The sequence below is a fragment of the Falco rusticolus genome, chromosome 9 (genome assembly GCF_015220075.1).
Source record: "Falco rusticolus isolate bFalRus1 chromosome 9, bFalRus1.pri, whole genome shotgun sequence".
NCBI classification, from domain to species: Eukaryota; Metazoa; Chordata; class Aves; order Falconiformes; family Falconidae; genus Falco; species Falco rusticolus.
In genome coordinates, this window is record NC_051195.1 from 15,791,616 (window position 1) to 15,815,850 (window position 24,235).

Sequence of the window (24,235 nt, forward strand, 5' to 3'; positions counted from 1 at the left end):
GGCTGAGTTACAGTAGCTGCAGTGAAAACAGCTGAGAGACATCTGACTGTCACAGCAACAGGGCAGAGCTGCAGGGAACACTTCCAGCACAGAGCCACACAGAGAGCCCAGGTGACCCGAGGCCGAGCATGCAAGGCTTCCCCGGGCAGCAGAGACAAATAGCCAGGTCAGAGAAAGGACAGTTGGAGAGGAATGGGTGTGACCTGGATGTTGTGATCCATGAGGAACTTTACCATTAACAAGACGCTAAGCAGCTGTGAAACCACATGTTTACAAGGCTTGCACAGGCTGCAAGGTCAGTTACTGTTCCAGTATTTTGATAATTTGGTCTCTATTCAGGAAAGCATTGCTACAAGCATAAAGCAGGCACTGAAATCCTACCAGAGCCAAAGCCTAAAGTTAGCAATGTGTTAATGTACTCTTCAGAACCAAGACCTAACAGTTTAGTTATCATAGAGTCAAAATTCTGCTTAATGAAAAACAAAGAAGCCTGAAAGCGCTTGCTAAAATACCTAATATGTCACATTACAGGTTACTATTATAGTGAACAGCAGAGTATGGCATTTCCCCTATCATTTCACAACATACTCAATATCTATTTACTAACTCAGCTGGAAACAAAGATTAATTTTTTTAGTTTCAAACATTTGCACTTAGAAAGGAAGCAGAAAACCTCTTCCTAATGATTAGTTCAGAAAATAACAGGCAAAATTCTCAGAACTAAGTGTTGTTAGCATTTGGAAACAGAGCAGAACCTTCTCTTCTGTGTTAAATTACTGTAGGGTTTTCACATCTTTCCTCCCCATACTTTGCTTTTCTTCTCTCTTTAAAAAAGGGGCTGAAATTGCCAGAGAGCCACAAGCCTAAGAGAAGTATTCTATCTTCAGTAGTAATAAGTAGCCCTTAGAACAGGTACAAAATTCAGACTCAGTAAAAATAACTTTTTTTTTCTTTTTAAGGATAGGAACACTTGGTTAAAGAAAACCTTACGTCCCTAACACTGGTGCTGTCAGCAGGGTAGAGCTGTTACCTTCAAGGGAAGAGGAGATAAAGCCAAACTCACAGAAAATAGGGTCAATATAAAAAAGAAAAACAAAACAAAAGAAAACAAAAAAATTCTTTGGGTAGTCTCTCTGTGGGTATGACAAATTCAGCAGAACTTTATTCTAAGCTTTAGGAAGTCTCAAGTGATGCTCAGCACCACAGACAAAACTGGTCCAGAGGCAGTTTGGTAGCAGAGAGCTCCAGGGACCTCCCAAAAAGACTAACCCCAGCTGGGGTATCTCACTGCCAGATATTGGTGCAGAATGGCAATACACATGTCTTAAGCAAAGATGTCAAAGGCATCCACAATGGGGGCAAGGGAAATCTTTAATTTTCATAAGATAGCAAAATACCGGTAATGTGGCAAAACCTTAGGGTATTTGGACAATGCAGTTATATAAGATGTTTACAATCTCAGATAATTTTTAGTTTCAGGGCTGAATACACAAGTTCTCAAACACAAGCAGAAAAGATCCTTTGAAAGCCATCTTAATTTCTTTAACAGGAAAACCACTGGAAATATTTCTGCTTTGTTTTTCTTCCTAACAGACATGGAAGATTTACTTAAAACTAGTTGTTGTTGTTGTTGTTCTCTTAAAAAAATGATATGGTGCCTGAAAACAAATATTGCTGTATCTAGCTAGTATAAAAGAGTAAGAAAGGAGAACTGAGCTGCCTATTTTCTTTGTCCAGGTGAAGGAAACATGAAACAGAAATCATAAATAACTGACATTTTTTGAAATTGATTCTTTTAAACATTTTGTTCATATTCTTTGAGAGACCAAAGAAAAAGCCGTATTTCTTTAAAATGTAAAGTTTTTAATATCCCTTTTTAGCAAATATTTTCTATCATGCCCACATCTTTGTAATACAGAAGAATGGCAATTCTGGGCCAGATAAGATGACAATCTCTTAATCTGATCCCTTCTCTGACACTGCCTACCAGCCAGCCCCTCAGAAGGGAGAACAGGAATGGGGCAGGCATGCAGGGACACCTCCTATGGCACAGGCACCTGGTTTTCAACAATCTGTGGTTTATGCGTTTTTTGAGCCAGAGTTTTTCTCTGACTCATTTGACTGCTTTGCTCTTAACAGCAGTACTGTTTTCCCTTATTTCAAATTTTCTGTAATTGACTTAAATATTCGTTCAAAGGACTTGACCAAACTTAAAGGCTCTGCATATTCTTGCAGTACCTCTTTGTACAAGGAAAGGGGATGAGCTCAATTAAGACTGAGACACTGAATTATGCAAAACAGGATCCTTTTAATTTGAACAAGTTCTCTCTCGCTGTCTTGTTCTATCAGTATCTCTTCTAACTCTGTAACAATTAGCAGCTTATAGGACACCGGAGGGCAGATCTAAGGTGGAAGGGTACATGCTTTGCTGGGCTGACTTACACAACCACTTCCAGTACCCTGCAGACACCCCTGGATGTGCCTCCACTTCCTTCAACTCCAGGGGTGTGTGGCTTGTGGACAACTTAAAACAGATGTCATATCTATGTTTCCTCTGTTGATGAATGAGGTGGGCAACTCAGAATTAATCCCTACTGATGGGTGACATTCTATGTGGGGAAAGACCTGAACACAACCTGGGATTTCATTGTGCTGTCATGCCTGTGGGGGAGGACAAGTCTTGGTATGTCCATGATGCCTCTTGGTACACTCTGACCACCTGGCAAGGGGTAGAGCAGAAGGGGGAGAGCTGGAAGAATTTGAAGTTTTAATTGTATGTTGAGTTACAAGGTGGGAATGAACTCAGCACTACACTCACTAAAATGCCTACTTCAGTAATAAAATGGCAGCTGTGTGTTTCAACTTTTCCTTGCACCTGATGTTGGTTACCTACGTGTGTGGAACAGGTGACAAAGGAGGTTAGTTTGGGTTTTTTTTTTTTATGTTAGCAGAATTACATTCATCTTCTTGACTCTATTAAACCCTATTTTCAGGGACCAGTATTAACACAATGAGATCTGACAAATACACCTACTAATATTATCATTTATAAGTGTAGAATGATTTTAATATCAACAAAGCTTTTGATAGTACCAAACAGGGAAATATCACTTTACCTGAGACTGTGCGTTGACATTGGCCCGATTTGTCACCAACACTTTGACTACTTCTGCTTGTCCAGCGAGGGATGCTATGTGCAATGCTGTGTTTCCTTTCTGGAGTGAGAGACAGGGATATTTGAAAATACGAAACCTGAGCTTGAATACATGACAATACTATCAAGAATATATTCCACTTTAAAATACAGTATTTCTTGCAATGGTATACTCTTACTGAATACTTCTAATGGGTAAGTTAATCTAGAAGACATGGACAGAAACCAAGACAGGAATCTACAATTTGTTCAGTAAATCTCATCCCTAGTAACCTGTGGCATTTACTATAATCTAAAAAGTTTCTATTAAAGAGTTATTGAGACCACTCCACCAGTGGAAGATGGGCAACTAGTGCTGCAGAAATGTCTGTCAGTTGGCTGACACCCTGTGCCCACGCCATCAATGTGAACAAGATAACAATTAGATAGGCCTGACTGACCTTTGTCGCTGCATCCACACTGGCACCTCGCTGTATCAGTTCAGAGACAACTTCTACATGTCCTTCTTTGGAAGCAAGATGGAGAGCATTCAACCCATTCTGATTTAAAAAAAAAAAAAAAGAAAAGAAAAGAAAAGAAGAAAAGCAATGGGAAAAATTGACAAAGGTTTTCCAGCATAGCAAACATATCAAGGGACAAATTATTATATCCCAGTGAGAGAACTGCTTCCAAAACCCACTGTCATGTAAACTTTACAAGAACTAGATTATAAGGAAAGAGAATGATTTAAGTCAGGAAATACTAGCTCTGGGTCTCAAGTTCTGTGTGCTGTCTCATGATCTGATGTAATACAAATGGAATGAAAGATAACGGTAAATAGCACAACATTCTCCAAATAGAAGTGAAATTGTGTCTTGGGTAAAAAAAAAGGGTAACCCCCCCATTTTAATTGGATAAAACATGTAAACATGGCTCATCAGAATCCACAGAAAGTATCATCAACATGAAGTGCAAATATAAAGAGAGATTGAAGAAATAGTGAGAAAGGTATTTATCCAGGAAATTTGATCAAAATATTCTTCAACCTGATTTGAAATGTTGATGTCCACTCCACTTTTTAAGTAGTCAAGAGCCTTTTCCAAGTTGCCAGCTCGAGCAGCTCTCAGGTAACTTGCATTTGTGTCAGACTGCAAGAAAAAATGAAAAGGCCCAATTAAAAATTGCAGCACAGTATAAAATATATATTCCCTTGTCAAAGAAGTTACTAATGATACAACATATTGTACATACATTTAACTAGACATGAAAGGATGCCAAACTGCCTTATGAAATATGGGTCAAATCCTGCACTCCTTGCTTATGCAAACTCTCTGGTGTAAATAGGCTGTCTGCCTGACTAGGCAGCACAAGATTTGACTTCATATATAAAAATGAATTATGCAGTACTGTCTAACATGCAAGGCTAGTAGCCAGGGACACATCTGGTACACAGCATGGAAGACAAACATGGTGAGGCTCAGGACAGGACTCCATGGAAACCACTCTGCTCTTTCCAGAAGTGCCACACAACCTTTAATGTCCAAGCCAACGGATCAGACCAGTACCGTGAAATCTCACACAACAGATCTTAAAAGATCCAAATACTCCACATTGAAGGACTGGACTACTGAATGAAAAAACCGGTTCTACAAATTAAGGCATTTTGAAATCTAACATATGATTACATTTAGTTTTATCTTCTCCATCCTCTTGCATTTTATGGCACGTTATATTTACAATATCTGCCCACATTCAGTGAAGTAGCCATAAATCCCTAGGTGCAGTGCTATTATCTAAGCTGCAATTATTATTTTTTTTTTCAGATCTTACTTTAAAGATAGCTGTGCAAATTTGCTTTATGATGACTTCAGCTTGAACATAAGGATGGCAGAAAGGATGGTTAAGTCGTGAAAGAGTCACTGAAAGTAATTCCCATCCCCAGAGGGTTTTAACAAGTTATGCAAATATCCACCAAGGACAGTTTAAGATAATGCTGATCCTGCCTTGGAGCAAGTGGAATGAACTGGGTTAGCTTTCAAGAGGGACAAATTGTATAATCTTTGATGCTTTCCCTGGCATCTTGGGCAGTCAACATATTTTTTTTATGTCCTTTTCTCTATTGGTATAACAGGAATAGTCTTCTTCCCCCTGCCCAGTATCATTTCATCACAGGCTTACACCACTACAACCTTAAGTGCCTTACGATCCCTCAAGGTTCTAAAAGAGTGCAACAGATATCTTCATAGAAAAAATTGAAAGCAGTAATTGCTGAGAGAAGTACAAAACGCCCTGTCACCAAGGCTTAGTTACTTATAATTTTATTATTATTCCCCATTTTCTGGATTGCTATAGATCTTCTCCCACTCCTGTCAATGCAACTACTGTAAACTGGAGTGTTCCGTTCGGCATTGCTTCAAGCTCATCTGAAGTTACTTTCCTGTGAGGTTGATGAAGCAATCTTGGGCATAATGACAGCAAAATGGTAAGTGGGTATGGATTCTGCTTTCTTTGTGCCAGTACAAGCTACAAGACTATTTTACTAGTACTTTCAATACAACAAGCTCTCTCTTCCAAGGACAGAACAATTACTTATGGATTTCATTTTCTCCCAAGTTTTACACACATGGCATTCCACTTTGCGATGGTAATTTACTACCTTACAGCGTTCTCTGCTCTTAATCATTATTTTCCAGGCACACCACAGTGATCATTACAAATCAACTTCTGCGATCTGCTGCCAACAAAACAGTCACCAAATACAAATGCTTAATTAGGCTTTATAAAAAACAAGGTGTGCTACTAACTACATGGTCCGAACTGAAAAGACTATGGGGAAGAATAGCTGCCCTGAGAGGTGCGGTAAAACACTTTCATTTGGAAGATCATCTGAACTGTGCAATGCAGATTATTACAGAAGACAGGTCATATTCTCGGTGCTTAGCAACAGCAGCCACTGGGGTAAAAAACAGGTCAGCATTTTATCAGCATTACTAAAGGTATGAGGGAGGACTTAATAGACTGGGAGCCTTTTTTGTCACAGTGTAATGGCATGTCTGTTTGGCATAGTCAGCAGGTGGACGATAATTAACATCAGCTGTTTACAGCTGCTTCTGAGTGGGGAAGGGATGCACCAGAGAAGCTTGCTATGGAAAATCAGTTCCCACCAGTCACATTAATGCACGCTAGACAAGAAACACTGCTCATACTCAGAAACATTTAAACCTTTTTGTTTGCTCAGACAAAATGGAGGGGAGGGGGGATGGCAGAAGGAGTGATAGCTGGTATTCACATTAACAGCTAACTGCTGTTTCACACCGTAAGGGAGAGCAATGCCTGTATCTTTTCAGGACTTCTTTTGGAAGCACTTGCTCACTAACAGGAGGATGGACAAATATTAGGTCCCACTTCCAGCCTGGGACATATAAAAAATGTTTCAGATCAAGCTAGCTCAGGTGCTGGCAAGTGATGCACAAATCTACTCCTGAAATCCCTCAAGCAAAAAGCATGCCCTCATTTGCCAGTCACCACTCAAAACTCACTCCTTTTGCTCAAAATATCCAGAAGCATCACTGACATCATCAGCCGGGCTGCCACCTGTGTGGCAGGGCTGGTGGGGTGCGGGCACAGCACCCAGCTCACCCATCAGCCTGGACTCGCTGTTCAGGCAGGGACAGGCTCCCAGCACAAGGGGCACCATACAGAAAAGCAGCGCCAATATGCGCAGACACTACAATGACAGCTAGGAAGCACCCAGAGAAGCTGCCACTTGACACTATGCCAGGGATCACACAAACTCTACCACACCTCAGCTGATCTGAGTTGGCACTTCCAGTTTCCACCTTACTGGTTTCCAGTTACTTGAACGTGATGTGAGCTAGTGTGTGAAACTCCATGAGTAGCCTTGGCAGCCAGGGTGTAACACATCCCTGTGCACTGAGAAGAGGGAAAACCTTTTTTTCTGGCTTTGGCTAAAGCTCCCAAGCCCTCAGGCAGGGTTAACTCACCTCACACTGGTTAACTCACCCTTTCTGGGCCACCATGCACAGAAATGTTGAGATTTGCACAGAAGGGTAACAGATTGAGGTTGTACACTTGTGCAAAAAGTTCAGTGGGGCTTCTGGGATTCTCTCCATCCATTACAGTCTCTGCCGTAAGCAGAAACAAGCAATAACATTAGAGAGAAGAGAGCACCAATATCTTTGGAAACCAAAAGTAATTCCAGCTCCTTCAGAAGCAGCATTGCCAGCTTCCACTTTCTCTATACCTAAGGCATTACTTCAGACCTGCTTAGGTAAAGACCAGACTTCCAAGTTTTTTCTACCTTGCAAAATGCCTTGAATACCCTTGTTTTTAAGACATTCCATTTCCAAAACCACAAGAACTGATGAACACTATCCAACTTTTACAAAAGCTATGCAAAAGGGGTCAGTAGAAAATGATCAAAAGCATCAAACCAAAACTTTCACATTTCTGACCTAAAATTTTCTCATGTTACATTTCTATTTAAAGCCTCAGTTCAGGTTTGGGTTTTTTTAAATACCACAGCAAAGTAGAAAAATGTCATTTCCAATTGGCATTGTTTCATTTAAAACAAAACTTCTTGGAATCCCTGATAGAGCCTGTAATTGCCTCTGGATTGCACAGACAGGAGCAGCATCAAGCCTAAGCTCTAATCACCGATGGATTTAAAAGATCAAACAAGCGTAACAATAATGTTAAATAAGTTATTTATCTGAATTGCCATCGTACCTGGAAGCCCATGTAAAAGACTGATCAGGACCTGGTTATTAAATGCATTAAAAAGGAAAGTAGGGAATAAAGGATTTAGGTTTCCAGCCATCACTCAGGACACCCACCCGGTAACTGCCCCTCTGTGTGGTATCTGTTCTCGACATACCCACTTCCACCTTCCACGGCTAGCTGGCATCTGAAAAGCCAGCACGTCGCAGGAAATTCCTTAACAGTGCCTAATAAAAATTTTCTCCATTACTAACTACTTAACCCCCAGTATTCTGGAGAGAGGCATTCTGTAAGCTAGCAATCTACTCAGATCCCTTTCTTTCTTTCTTTTTTGGCTTTTTTTTTTAATCAATGCCAACGTGAAATGAAGATGAAAAATCGGCTTTTGATTCTCTACTGTCTTGACAAATATCAAGAGAACAACAGGCATGGGACATACATCAAAGCACCCTGAATCTTAGATGTTCTTGCAGTCAGCCACAAAGATTGAAGCCTTCCTCTGCGTTTGGACAGGATCCCTGTGTCAGGCTGTGTCCCCAAAGCCTTTCCCTGCTCCCTCTTGTGCTCTCTGGGGATGCTAAACTTTCAATCTCTATACCCAGACTCAATTAAATTCAAGATTCCTGCAAGTGTTTCACTTCTTGGAGAGACAGACCTCATATCCTGTGCACAGCATTTAGTTCTGAAATGGTTATTCAGACAATATTTAATAAACAGTGTATTTATGAGAGCACCAGTACTGATGCATGCATAATATCAAGCTTTTTCTTCACAGATGGTATGACTTCTCCCCTCTACCCCCATACTTTCTTGGAAGAAAAAAGGGATTATTTCTAATTTTAAGAAATGCATAAATGCAGGTGATTGGCTAACGAATGCAGGTTTTATGCAATGTATATTTCTTTTAAATTTGTGTATTTCCCTTTAATGTACTATGCTATAAAAATTAAATTCTCTAATGTACAGCAGGCTGGTAAGCTTGCAGATTGTGGGCTGCCTGCAGCCCACAACAGGTTTTCCAGTCTGGAGCTCATTTCAACAGCCTTCATCCTGGAGACGTCTCTGAAAAAGGCTGAGGCTGAATAACCCATGCTGGTAGCAGTTCTGTTTCCCAAACCTTCTTTACCCTAAGGTCCTCCAGCCCTGCCACATAATGGATGGCACAACCTGTGACACGCAGGGGTAAGATGTGAAAACTGTTTTCCCCATTTTGAGGAAAAGCTACATGAGTTAAGGATATTTCTATTACAGGAAAGACTAACTCCCAAGTCACTTGGATATTATCTTAAGCCTCCATTTTAAAACGGAAAATGCTGATGCTGACTCACACTAACAAATACATATTTACTCTCTTGTTCTCCAAGTGCTCCCAGTGAGTTAAGACTATTTAGCATGAGTAAAGACAAAAACTATTAGGAAATTTTCACTGACCATCACCCCAGGGTCTGGCCTGGCTTTCTATGAGACTAGATGGGGTCCTCTCAGAAAACAGAGGATATGTATTATTTAGTGAACTCTCAAAAGTGCAAAGCCATTATTTCCAATGTGCACAGGCCCCTCCCATACTGATGGCATTTTTAGTATGCTTATCTCTCTTTCCTTTGTGTTCTGCTTACAGTGGCTTCTTTTTCAGATTAAAAATCCAGTCTTTTTTTTCACATTGGGAGCAGGGTTTTGTTTTTCACTCCATCTTTAACAGTAGCTGTTGTGAAGGGAAACCCCCAGCAGGTTCCCATTGTGCCGGAGCAGGATGCATTCTGGCTTGAGTCCCAACAAAAAGATGCTAACCATGCCTAACATTTGTTGAGGGGGGAGGCAATGACCTCATTTTAAGGGATGAACTTATGTTACTTCCATTTGGAAACGTGCTCAACAGAACTAGTTTTGCAGCAGAGTGAGATGATCTGAGGAAACAGATTATAACATTTTTGCTTATTTTGATAAGGGTGTGCTTACTGCAACTGATGGACTTTTTTTTTTTTTTCCCCAGTAAATCTCAATTCTGATGGGCACTAAGCACTACACTAGAGACTGGAGGTCCTTGCCATTTCTTAGATTTTGCTCCTATGTTAATTTACAATTTTCCCCCAAGCAAATATTTTACACTACTTGGTAAGGAATGAAACCTCATTTTGAATAAACTATACTGGCCAGTTAATAGCAGCATCTGAACCATGTGAAATAAACCAGCCAGAACATTTTCTTGGGGAGACTTTTCATCTATCCTCCAAGCAGCTGTGTCCTTTCTATCTCCCTACTACCTCATAACTAAATCTGTATTAAAAAAATTCATTTGTATCTTCTTTATTAGAAAGGGGGCTGGTTGCAGCAGATGAGATGATGATCTTTGTGCAAACAGCTGCGGTTGTACTCCTGCTTTACATGCTATACTACCATACATGTTTTCTTCTGATAAGAATGTGACTGCCTAGGGCCAACTGCTATCTGCAGTTCTGCTGTTAATTATCCTTCAGAGAGAGGGTTTTGGAATCACAGCCCTAAACACAACCACAGGGCAACAGGAAAAGCTCCATACCAACTGTCTGACAATTTCAAAGGAAACACCTTTCAGCTAGGGAAGGCCAGCAATTTTGAATATGGTTGCAAAATAAGAAATTATTTAATTATTGGTCAAAACCAAAACAAATCCCTCTGTTTGCCTTATCATGCAGCTTAATCATTACCTTTATTTGATCATATTATTGTATTGTGCATGATAAAGCAGCCAAAAATCTTATACTATTTGCATTGTCCCCACAAATAGCCCTATTCCAACTATGTAACTATGATGTTTTCCACAAGTTAAAAAACTACACTGGTGTCAGGCTGCGTGAAACCACTCTTCGTGGTCACACCAGTGGAGACTAAACCACCTCATATTTCCACAAAAACTGAGTGTGAATCTATAATCAACTGTATTTGCAACAGCTGAGGGTCTATTCTTGTACAGTAGTCAATCTTAACATAATTGTAGAGAAAATAAAATACTTCCTGAAAATCACACATTTAAGCAGTTCAAAACAGAGTGGAAAATGCATTTTAGATTCAGCGACTTCTTTCTAGAAATCCTTGACCAAACCAGGAAAGCATCCAAGCAAACAAGAGTCTTGCCTTCCTGGACCACAAGACAAGTTAAGTCTCTGATGTGCAAGTTTAGTACATACCATTTTCAAGATCACTTGCGCCATTCTACCCATTTAGAGTCTATCTTGGCAAAATACTGAATCTGCACTCACTGTTACCACTGAAAATGAACCATCTGTATTGGAGTGGAAGATGACTGAAAAGGACCCAGAGCCTGAGATGTTAAGGCTGGTACATACAAGAACATTTCACAGCTTCCAATACAAGTGGTGTTTATCACTGCCATTAACTGCATCAAGAGGTCAAGAGGTCTAGAGCAAGTTGTTTGCTTGCAATGACAAGCATCTTCTGTGAAGCTGTGATGCCGCTTTCTTACTGTGTAAGTTGCTTAGACTTTACGCATGCAGTCCACTTCAGCAGACTATAAATCTAGTCAGTCCTGAGATTTACAGTGCAACTAATCCAGCCTTGGGTGTCTTTAGATACCCGAATGACTGCTCCCTAAGAAAATTCAAGCAGAAGGTAGAAATGAAATTTACTGTTAATCTTTGGTTTTCTACAATGAGCAAAGGGGTTTGTGGTTTCCAAGGCACAAACAACAGACACAGAGTTAGATGGGAAACACTTGCCTAACATCCATATGTAACATGTATAACATATTGAAGATAACATCCAAGTTGAAAACACCCCTAAAGCTGTTATCTCCATATTATTTACTTGTCACCACAGATAACAGAACAATTTAACTGCAATTCCAAAAAAATTAACATCTGACAACCCAAAAGAAAATAGCTGAACTGAGATCAAACGCGTCCCACAGGGACAAAGTTCAGACAGGAGGTGAGGTTCTACACTACTTCCAATACTCTTTGTCAGTTTGCATAGATGGGGTTTTGAGATTTTGAAACACAAGTCTGATGTGTCAGCTTCACTTGAAGAATTTATGAACACAATCACTAGTACAAATGCATTAAATTAGTAACACCAAAAGCAAGATCCTGATTTTCCAGGACTCCATAATCAATGTACCTCCGCACGACACACACAAAAATTAAGTATGCATGAACAACAAATCACAAGAATTATTTTCTTTTAACAGGAAATTAAGACTCCTTTAATATTGACTTTACAGCTATCAGACTGCCCTGTATGAAAAGACAAACTTGAATGACAAGGTAAATGAGGACACACCCTGTTCAAGATTCTAAACCCAGTAAAATCACCAGTGAATCACTGTACTCCATTAGAAGTGCACAATCAGGCAAAGAACCAGGCCCTTTGTAACCAACTCACATATACAATCAATGAAAAAGATCCTATACAGTTGAAGGCAAAAGATTCTAGCATCTAAAATTCAAGATTCGGTCTGCAGGCTGACGGCCTCAACTTCTGGAAGTTTATTTCAAACTCTGGGAAGAAACTCCCAAGCCTGTAGTGACTCATCTCTCTCTAAAGTTTTCCTATCATACACTTACAAATGAGAAATAAGTCACTGCCTTTCATAACTGCTACCACAGTCACAAAGAGCTAGAGAAAGGCTGGATATGCTTCAAGGGTTTCTTCTTATGTTTATACTCACCTGAAGATAATAACTCTCTTATATGTCAAGCTGGACGAGATGCCATTGATCTCCTCCCTGCTATTTTTCTTTCAGAAACTGACTACCCAATGAGCATGGAGATAATTTCAGCACATCTCAGGCTCAAATTTAAAGCCATTTCCATGCTGAAGTCACATTCTTCAGATCACTGCATGAATTATGGCAGTCAGTCCACCTCCTGTTCTCTGTGTACATCTGATTTTAGAATCAGGATCCATAAAAGAGAGGAAAAAAGTTCAGCAAAACTCTTCAAAACATTTTTAAAAGTGTATTCATTTATCTATAATTTCAGATGGGGAAAAAACTTAGTATAAACCTAAATCAGATCATATTGCTGATTTTAGGGAGACAGATTGTATTCGCTCAAAATGAGCTTACTAGAAAAATATTGTGTAAATATGCTTCAATCAGACATGGTGAAGTGGAAGTCACTGGTTATAAAGTGGAGCAAACTGCATGTCAGTGGAAGCATAACGCACATACATATTCCCTGAAAATACCGTAGCAAACAAGCTATAGGAACCATAGACAAGCTACACAACCTCTTCTGTAAATATACAATCTACTAAGAGCTTTCAGTACAGTGAATTAAGAAGTTTCCTGATCTCTGCCTTTCCACTTTATGCCTGCTTTTGAACGCATTTTTCATTCAAAACCTAAATACTTCTTCTTCGGAAGTTTGAACAACATTAAATCGAAAGACTGACAATAACTGCTCAGCCATATCTGAGGTGGCAAAAATACACAAAGAAACACACTGCAAGTATTGCCATTCCCACACAAAATTAAGGTTTACACTTCTGTAGGCTTAAGAGGCATTTGAACGGCTAATTTTAAAGCTACCTACTACAGTTTTAAATTTTCTGACACACTGCTCAGGATTCTTACAGGAATTACAAACCTGTATCAGTTTATAAGTGCCAATGCATAGGTTTCCATAGCAGGGATTATGACCTCTGGCAGAAGCAAAGAACCTCTTCCAGTTTATGCAGCTGAACACCTTTTTGAAGAAAGGCTCTGGCTGGAAAAGCCCATGTAGTTCATGTGACAGATACAGAATCTGAAGGGTTGGTGGAAATTACCTAAAGAGCTTTCAGGCACTAAGGGGACTTCTGGAGCAAGATTTACAACACAGAGGTAAACCTGGTAACGTTCAGTTCTGCAGGGCTGGTTAGAGGCATCACATGAGTTTCGTCATAGCAGTTTACCTTAGGCGAGCTTGTAACATTCACAGAACAATCTGTCCTGACACCTCTTTGTAGATCTGCTGTGAAATACATAGGCCCTGATATGAGAAAGAATTAACAGAACCAATGAACCTAAGGATTTGAACATTTTCCTACAGCCAAAGACTGGCTGAGGTAATTTTGGTTATTCAGAAGGAGAAAAACCTAGCTAGCACTTCATAAACTCATCAGGGCAACTTCACAGAGGAGAGCAAACAGTTCTCAAATGCAGGAGCTGAGCAACCTGGCACGAGACAATTTTAATCTTGGTCTGGATATGTATGAGACCTACTGGAGAATACCATCAGTGAATACTCTGGGCTGTGTTGGTTTGGCCATGTTCTTCTACAGGAGCTGAATTTCCCTGCTGACCATAATCTGCTATATCTTGTTCTCCATGTGATCCTGCTGTCGTGGATATGACCCAGTAACTCCAGAACCATTCTGTAATCAGCCATATTACTATAAACCACAAAGGACAGTCAGAGAAAACCACAGCAGGAATTAACACTGCTGTTTGTTACTGTTAGAAACATGGATGAAAGCTTGTCTTTCTCCTGGACGTGATGCGCTATGATGTGGGCAACAGTGCTGTGTGGCTGGACACAGGAGAGCCACAAACCTCCACATTTCCCAACGCTTTCTCCTCCTCCTCTTCTGTCATTAAACACTGACATTCACTGTTGTGAATCTGTGCAATAGCATGGAAAGCTCTGTGATAGCATTTGTTGGGGCTGTTTAGATGAAATGTATTTAATGGTGTATGCAGCAAATGTAAATTAGTTCACAAGTGGTTTGTTCCTCACTCCACATGTTCCAAGTTTGAGGATTAGCTTAGATTCCAGTGAGAAAATTGCTTTTCCCAGCCCAAGCAAAAAATCTGTGAGCAAAAACTACAAATCAGAGCCCTGCAATTGTTATCAAGAGTTTTAAACTAGAATCAAGTTCTGACTCCAAATACAAGATTCTGTTTTGAAACAAAAGGAGGTATCTAAAGCACCACTGGGGAAAGGATAGGACCAGCATTTACAGGTACAAACAGGATGAAAACAGTAACAGTGAGAACAATCTTAGCTCTATGGGGTCTTCGAGATGAACAGAGGGGGAAAGAAAAGATAACGTAGCTCAGTTTTATTCTTAAAGTGAGAAAAAATTATGTACAGATGAATCACTGCAGATTAGATGGTGCCAGTTTTGCATGTTCACTTTTCAGTTACAGAACTGAACTAGTATTTTTCTGGCTTTCAAAGCCACTGTGCCCTAGAGAGTTGGAATTCTGCGGAAGAACCATGTTTATCTGAGTATCTCAGGAGGGACTTTGATTTTTTTGATAAAAATAAAACCAACAGAACTAGTTGACCATTTTACTTCACCTTAACCAGACTTCACAGTTTATTTTGATCTGAAAATTACCAGTGTCTTAGCATCTGAATGAAGTATGTTTGGAAAATACATTATTGTTTAATTGAAGAAAATACGGGTATTTCACTAATGAATTACCACTCTCCAAACTCAGCTAGAAGACTTTACTATTTTAATAAACATAGATACAGAATTAGTGTTTAGTTTAACCATTAAAATGAAGATCAGTTCATTACACACTTACGGAAATAAGCTATGGCCAACCGTACTGCCTACCAGCCCTGTAGAGCAATCTCCCCTAGCATTTGACGATAGAATAAGACATTAGTATACAATGTTAATTAAAATATCACTTCTGAATAGCAAATCTACAGGAAAAATGTGCAGTGCAGTAGATCTTGTTTCTCTTTTACACCTAAAACATGCATGGCAACTTATAGGAGATTTAAATATGTATGGAACAGAAATGGAAAACAGAATTTACCATAAACATCAACAAAACCCACACAAAACAAATACATACTGTACCCCGTCCCCATTGCTCAACTCCATTTCAACTAGCTACTACACCTTCAATAAACAATGTATATGCTAACAGAAAGATCAGTTTCTATGCAACTTCTAACAAAACCCTGTAAAGTAAGAGCAAATACCATTCTGTTGCAACACAGACAGGCAGAGCATACTGCAGACCAGCACATTCCCAATGCCACAGCTCAAGGACAGCAAGATTTTCAGTTCGCAGTACTCTCCAAACTGTTGCACACAGGAAATAGCAGGACTGCATTGAGTTCTATACTACTGGGGCTCATATAAACCATCAGCAAAGATGTTTATCACCCTAAAGACAGATATTACTATGCAAAAAAAAAAAAAAAAAAAAAAAATCCAGCACAGAGTAAATAATATTCTCAGGATTAAAAAAAAATAAAATAGAGTTTAATCAAATACTATGAAACATCTGAATCTAACAAAACCTTCTCCTACAAGAAATTGCTACACAAAGAAAATTCGCCAAATAAATATTTTTGTAGTTTTGAAATTACTAGTGGAAATGAATTTATGAACAAGAATAGCGTTCACCAGAAACCAGCTAGAGTTTTAAAGATGTTTTTTAAGAGGGAACAACAACCAAGTCCTGCATTGACCGCAAGTAAACAACAACGTACAAGTTTAAGAGAACTTACTGCAGTATTTTTTCAGAGCACAAAGCTATTGCTGACATGGAAATTAGCTATTAAATGGGTGGGTGCTACCATCACTAATATCTCTAACTGGAAAAAATACTGCCATTAATTAACTCTTGCACAAAACTTGGCACTCATCAATACTAATAACACAATACCACACTTTCCTGGGAACACAGCATTTTAATTGGGCAGTAAAGCAGCCTGGAGAACAATTGTTTTAACTTTGTGTTTTTAAACTGATCTGGATAACTCAAGCTATTATCAAAGAACCTCAGAGCCTAGTTCACGTAGTAGAGAGATGTAATTTCACAGCAGCTTACTCACTTGAGGAATTTTTCAATAGCATAGGAAGCAACCTGGAGGTCACTGGGACTATCCCTGTGAGTAAGAGTGATAATTACAGGTATCCTTATAGTGCCTCCTTACAGGCCACTACTAGCATACTACTAACACTACAGCCGGTTCATTTTTAAGTTTAATTGACCTATGGATTGTCAGTAGAGGTTGTGTATTATTTGATACATACGGCTTAAAAGCACAGATTTCAGTTCACTTTTTTTCAAAATATGCAAGATTTGCTAAAACATTTCAGTGAACAAAATTGTTACATATATCTAGGTTACTTAAGGCCCTGATCACAGAATAAAACATTGCAAAATGTTGCTGCAATTTTAATCAGTGTGTTCTACAGTGTCGTGAACAGAATATAGCCATTGGTAAGGAGAGAGAGCAAATAATTCCATATACCATTTGACTACTACCTCAGTCTATACCATAATGCAACCATCAGAACACAAAATACTCCAAACAAGCCGAAACGTACCTCTTCCTACATCCAGCTTTGTCTCATACAATCAAAGACTTAAAACACTAATACAAGAAACTCAAAATGCAGATTTTACTCTTATTTCAGAATCCACAAATGCTTACTTGTTCTGGAAAGCATTCTCCCTCTTCCACTGCCATTTTCTCTGGCCAGATATGAAACCTGATGACTCAATTAGTTAACACTTTGGACACTGCACCATTGCTAAAAATAGTAGCTCCAGGAAGTGGTTTCCATTTTTTTTTTTTTTTTTTTTAAAGGAACTAAGCACAGTCACTTGTTAGACTTCCCTTGGCTATTTAAATGGCAAAGGACAAGTGATTGTAAGACTATTAAGTTAGTAACAGAGCGTGTCCCAGGATTCCTGGCTCACTTACCATATTTGCTGCCTCCAATCATTCCCTGTGTATGTAATCATGATCTGTGGAATACCCAAAATAGCTGCAGCATCAGCTGATCAGAAAACCACTGCTGCTTGGAATCACTCATGAAACAAGCTTTTGTCATTCTGCTTATCAGCTCTTTCTAATGCAGACTACTTTGAACTATTTCTAAAGGCAACAATAACATCATTTTACACTCTGTGTGTTTTGAATACCACATATGCCTGCCTCCTACTCCATGGCAGTTTTATATTTATTCAGATTTTCTGATGACTAATTATGATAGAGTTGTGTCGTTCATTCTAGAGGCTATTTTCCTCAACTAAAAGGCTTCTCTATATATACTTCAAGTTCCTAAACTAGAGCGATTAAAAGCAGCACCAAAAGAAAAATGTTTTTGCTTCAGAGGGAAGCCCAGAGAGGTCCATGATTTCAGTAAGCAGATCTCTTCCTTTTCAATGGAAACTATTGCCAGTAGCAGGAATTTTCTTCATGCTTTGCTACATTTACATTAGGAGTGGCTTTAAAGAATGTCCACCTTCTGAGAAAGGGAATATAGTAAACTCATCAATACACCCGAAGCACCTGCACAGCATGCACTGCGCTTGTCTGTTACACATCGCACCTCACATGTGAGCTAGGCGAGGATATTCACTGAACAGAACAACAGAGAGGGTAAGATGAGGGGAAAAATAATAAAGTCTAGTATTTTTGTCAGACAAGCTATGTCCAATGTCCCATTTTCTATGAAAAGAAATAATATATTTGTAAATTATTATAAGGATAATTTGAAATTTTCAAGAAAGACTTCTCCATGTTTTTGCTGACTACAGCCCAGCCACTGGGTAGTAGCTGCACGCTCTTGAGTTATAATGCAGAATTTGTTGATAATTATGTATGTAAAATCTTTCAGAAGGTGCAAAGTTTGAGGCCCCAGTGTATCACTAAATAAATAATGTAGGCCACGCACTCAGGTGATCTAGCTTGAAATTACTTCATTAATGTCAGTGAGGATGCACCCTATTAATAACTACTCTCTGCTTCTGCACATTTTTGCTTATGGCATTAGAGCATCCATGATGGAGACTCACTTCTGCCACTGACTAAATACAAAGAGGCTAACAGCTGTCTGCAGGGCTGGAGGAGCCTCCCACCTGGGTTTCAATACAAGATGATGATCAAGTTAGTTTAAGTGAATTTATCTCTTTGTAACAGAGATTTCAATCATCTGCAGCTACCTCGGTGATGTCATTACTGCAAGCTGCCACACCACCACATCATATCCAATTTCTAAAGCTGAATTTTCATTTAGCGTTACTATTTGTTTTGAGACTGAAAACTATAATTTCAAAACAATAAAAGGAAACATCCCAGTTCTAGAAACATGAGATCGCAGGGTTACTATCCAGTGACTCAATGTTTGCTTCTAACTGAAGAGGGGTTGCCTCTGAATAAGAATCAGGTGCCTAAATACCCTTCTTCTGCCTTTGAAAAGGTGCTTGAGAACAAGGAGAAAGGAAGTACGATGATTTCTGTAATGGGATTCAAAGGAATCACATGAAATTTAGAACTTGCTGAATACTTCTTTTTGTAGATAAAAGGAATAAATTGGCCAGTTTTATGTAAACTCACAAGACCCCATCCAGAAGAGCAAGCCCATTGTGGGGTGGTGTCCCCATGTCACTGGGTGCCACTGAACTGCAACCTCCTGCCAGGGGTTAGTAACTGGTGACGTAGAACTGGCAATCGGGCAGCTCCTCTAAAGCTGAATTACTACTTGTTTGGAAAGGAGGCACAATGCTTTTGGAGAACAGGATTCAACAGTCTCTCTGTGTGTCGGTTTTACCAGCAGGCTGTGCCTCTGGTTCCCTAGGCAGCTCAAGTCCCATGGATGGTCTAGGTGACAGTCTGCTCCCTCCAGAAGCTCCTCAGAGACCACTCTCCCTTACCCACTGCCTGCTCATTTATTCTACTAGAGCCACTTTGCTTTTCCAGTCACTGGTTTTTTGACTTCACATTAGTATGATGAGACCAGTGGATGATTGACCCAGACCGTTGCCTATTAACCTCCACAAAACTGTCCTGGTTTAGGCTGTGACATTCTCACAAGACTGGGAAGAGTCCAATTCTTTCTCCATTAATTTTAAAAGAGCAACGATCAGAAATACAAAAGAAAAGCACAAAGAAAAATTAAAATCTGCCAGAATCAAAAGGTCATCTCAGCACATTCACATCCATCAACTCAGCTCCGACTACTGAAAGCTCACATCATAAATCATAGTGACACTATATTTTTTTTAACCTTGTGGATCAGTTTTACACATTCAGGATTTCTCACATGCATGCCATTAACAAAGGGTAATAAAAGAAAGGCTCAATACTAATGGCAAAATCAATTTGTTACAGACTTCGGGTAAAATTTTTAGGATACTTTTGTTACTCTGCATCCTGAATTACATGGACTGCAAATTCCTATAGTCATTCTTAGCTTGAGAAAGAGAACGAGCCTTGGATACAATCACATAATGAGTAGATATGCAAGGGGAAAAAATATCTCAACAATCAATCTCCTCCCCTCTTTGAAAAAGAAAAAAACAACAAAACCCCTTTACAATCTCATTAAAATGGCAGATTTGGTACAGATGGAGGATTCTTTTAAACAGAATAGTAGAAATGTCCTTTTACATTATCACTACTCTGCTCCCCAACCAGATGGAGTGCTTATGATTACTGGCTTGGAAGCAACTTGCAAACAAAGCAACACATGGCAGAATTCAGCAGAAAGAAAAACATGGTTTGACATGAGATAAAAACAATATAAATATCTTCCCAAGAATAGGGAAGACAAGCTGAAATAGTTTAAATCATAATCTGGAGTTACTGATCCAGATTCTGCAAGTAGAGTTTGGTTTTTTTTTCCTTCTGAATAAAATCCATCTGCAGTGAATGACATTTCAGACAGTTCAGAAAGCTGAAGAGTCAGCTGAAGCCCACCAGAGCAGAGGATTTATAGCTCTGTGGTATTTCACGCACCCTTTTCAGAGAGCAAATCATTGACAAATAGCATCAGTACAGATGTGTGCTTATGCAATTTACACCTACAAAGGGTACTCAGTTTTAGAAACTTCTTAGATCACAGAAACCAGGGGTAATAGCTGAGATACTTAATATAATTATCTAAAATTCTGTTCTAGTCACTAAAACGATGGCTAATGAACTGCTGTTTTAAAGTCTCAGTTGGGGCACACAAGTGCAGACACTGTAAAGGCTACATACAGCAACAAGATGTGCACAAAACTGTTCCCTGTCACCCACAGGCCACAGGTTCATATGTGAAGCCAGAAAAGATGTGTGCTGCATACAGCAAGAGAGGCATTGTGAAGCTCATCAGACAGAATCTCCCCCTTCATTCCGTGTAAGAGACCTCATGCCAAACACATCACACTCACCTCTATGGATAGCTACCAGGCTTTTACAAAGGTACTACCAACAGAAAATTCACATTTACTCATTGATACTTTAACTGTTAAAGCTGCAGACACTGAAAATATACAGCCACAGGAAAAAAGTCCTTTCCTATTTATAAAGTGCAAAAATGATTAGCATAATTTGTGTATGATTTTTTTACCTGCCTTTTCATCTACGATCCATCATGAGAATATTAGGTTTGCTATACTATCATTCAAATACTGCCAGCACAGATCATCTGCTAAACCATCCACAGAATTAGAAATCTATAGTCAGAAGCATATATTCTCTTTCAATAATACAAATAAATAAAATGGAATTATAATAAAAGGATAGGAATACAATACTCCAAATGTTAAGTAAGTTGAGGTCACACAGCAACATGAAGATACATACACTTTTTTACCCCAGAAAATCTGCTTTATGCTCCCGTGTAATCTATTGCTCTTGAATATAAAGTATCTACAAAATCTGTAAATCCTTTAGTTATACTTTTTTCCTCTTAATTTTGACAAGGATATTCATCTGCCATCAGACCAAATAATCTAAAGCTCTGCAGAAATAAAAAAAGGAAATCCTCTAACTTCTGCTACAAAATACTTAAAATTCCTCTTTAAATGCTTTCCAGATGAGTGAACAGGAATCCCGTGGTATCATCCTATTCTTCTTCAGCAGCAGCTAGGATCAAACCTGAGGGACTGCAATGCAATCACTTTTAAAGGATAGCCTGCAGTAATTTTTCAGAAGTCTCCAAACACTTCAAAACAGCATGTCTTGAAGCCAGACCTGCTGTGACCTGTGAAATTCAGCATGTTACAGATATTCAAAATGTCCGTGAAAGACACACACCGAAGCGCTGCAGTGTTTACTCTGTCAAGATCCATAACAGCTCCTGTTACCTCACCGCCAGCACTTTGCCTCCCCGGTATATGCTGCTTTCTACAGCAGAGCAAGGGGCTCTTGGGATTACAAACTAAAATAAGCTGTACATGTACGGTATGAGTGGTATGCCTAAAGCATCCAAACTGCTATCTACAAAACCACTTCAAATTCCATTTTTTAACCCTGTATTGTTCCCTTAAGCCATCAGAGCAGATTACATATTTCCAGTCAGCCCTGCTAATCACCTCAAGCTTTCTGAAAGAGCACATTTTGTTTTATTTTCATCCATTAGCAGCAATTTTCACGCCCAAGTTCTAAAGTTCCTTTAACCTTCAGTGACCCTGGGGCTAAAACATCAGCAGATTCTTCCTCAGAATAACCCTGTCACCTGGGAATAGGAACAACTGTGACCAAATGAAATACAGACTGTTAGATAAACCTGAAGTTCCTCTCCAAAATGTACCATATATCATTTGAGGCTTCCACCATTGAGACTTCAGCAATTTCTCCTCCTCCTTCAACAGATTGCCTCTACATGGAAAAGGTACGTCTTCCACCTGTATCCTTGAGAAAGGCAATTTTGCAAAACCACTACTGCAATATCACCGAAATCCCATAATTGGCTGCTGTGTGGAAATGGATGTTACGATAATAGTTATCAAGGCAACTTCTTGCTGACAAGGCCGCTCTACATTCTTCAAATCATAAAGAACTAAGAGCAGCAGAATTTGATTATATCATCCTGTAAGCACCAAAAAAAGCAGTTTCAGTTAAGCTAACTAAAAGCCTTTGGCTTTATTAAGATTTCCTTCTCTCCCACTGATCACCTAGAAGACACCCATGTCATTGATTTGCTATGGACAGCACCTTTAGAAAACACTGAGATTATAAAGCTGCAAGCTGGAAGAAGTGTTTACATAAGCATCATGATGAAAATCACATGATCGACTCCTGTGCAAATTGACTTGACACTATCATGCTTGAAAAATAACTAGTAAAAGCCAATTAGGAAAGTAAAGACCCAAAAGACAGAGACTCCAGGCAGCCCTATGTTTAGTCAAACTACAGACCTCACACGAACTCTCAAGGAGATGAGGGGAAGAGCAAGGGCAAATATCTATATATGGAAAGCACAAGGAGACACAATATCATCTTGAAGCATTGCTGATGTTTGCAAATTCTCTGCTGATTAATCAAATGGCTTGTTGCATGCCATGCATTTTGATCCAAGTCATGCTTAAAACTGGGATTTTGTACAAACTGAAAACAGCAACTGCCTTACTCCTTAGACATACCTCACTGGAGCACAGGATTCCAGAAAGTAGAGATTCCTTGGATCTGAACAGTAGAGCTCAGCATTTTCACTAAATACGAAACTTTTGTTTGTTAACAGAACATAATACTAACAGGATAGTGAAAACAGTAGCTGTTTGATGGTCTCCATAGGTGTGTAGGTTCATAAAAACATAGATATGGAAGTAAAAATCACATGTGGCCTTATTATTGCAGCACAGCACAGGAAAATAACGAACCATTCAGAAATAACTTTTTCAGTTTAAGAATTTATCAAAAACCTAGTTGAAAGTATCAGAGGAGTGTTACATAAAGTATACTGCCCATTTCTAGATGGCAGCCATGTGACAAAAAGTTGGCTCTCTCATAGTCTGGATCCTATTTTTAGCAATTTTCAATATTCCAGGATTGCCAGGAGCAAAGAATTAATCATTAAGTTACGTGGTGACAACAGCAAGGTATTTAATCCCAAAGCTGAGTTAAGCACCAGAAATGTGACTACTGGCAAATAAGCCTTTCCAAACACTCCCTTTCTCTGTTGTCTATCTTTCAGACTTATTCTGAACATAACTGTGATATGAAGCTACAGAACTGCCAGGTGGTTTAAAAATGCTCAGACATGGTTTCTGCACAGAAGAAGAAATTTCTATCACGTAATACATTCCAAGAACAATACTGCAAAAGCATTAGTTGTCCAGGATACCTGGAAATTGCCTGTTTCCACAAGACCTTAGCCACACACACCCTGCCCCCCACCCTGTTAACAAAATATTTGACTGTAATTCTTGATTTTGTTTATTCTTCAAGGACCACCTAAAGGAATGATTCCAGTGGAAATAGGAGGTGGCTTAACTAAAGGAGAAATACCAAGAACAGTATGCAAGTGTATCTGCCTACCAGGGGCATACTGAGGGCGTTCAGTGCTCTGTGAAATAAGCACAACCTAGCACAGCTGTCATTTAGTGTACAGCAGTTTACTAAGCTTTGTTTATAGATGGTGTAGGGCATTATTCAATAAAAGAAAAGTGGAACCACCAAACTAAGTATA

General features: G+C 39.2%; 1 protein-coding gene across 1 annotated transcript in view; it reads right to left on the bottom strand.

Moving 5' to 3' along the window:
- Nucleotides 1-24,235, bottom strand: part of ANK3 (ankyrin 3) — a 208,328-nt gene that overhangs the window by 144,139 nt on the left and 39,954 nt on the right. Inside the window, 3 exon segments of the mRNA XM_037399071.1 lie at nucleotides 3,117-3,215; nucleotides 3,595-3,693; nucleotides 4,180-4,281. Of these exon segments, the coding sequence (XP_037254968.1) occupies nucleotides 3,117-3,215; nucleotides 3,595-3,693; nucleotides 4,180-4,281 (300 nt within the window).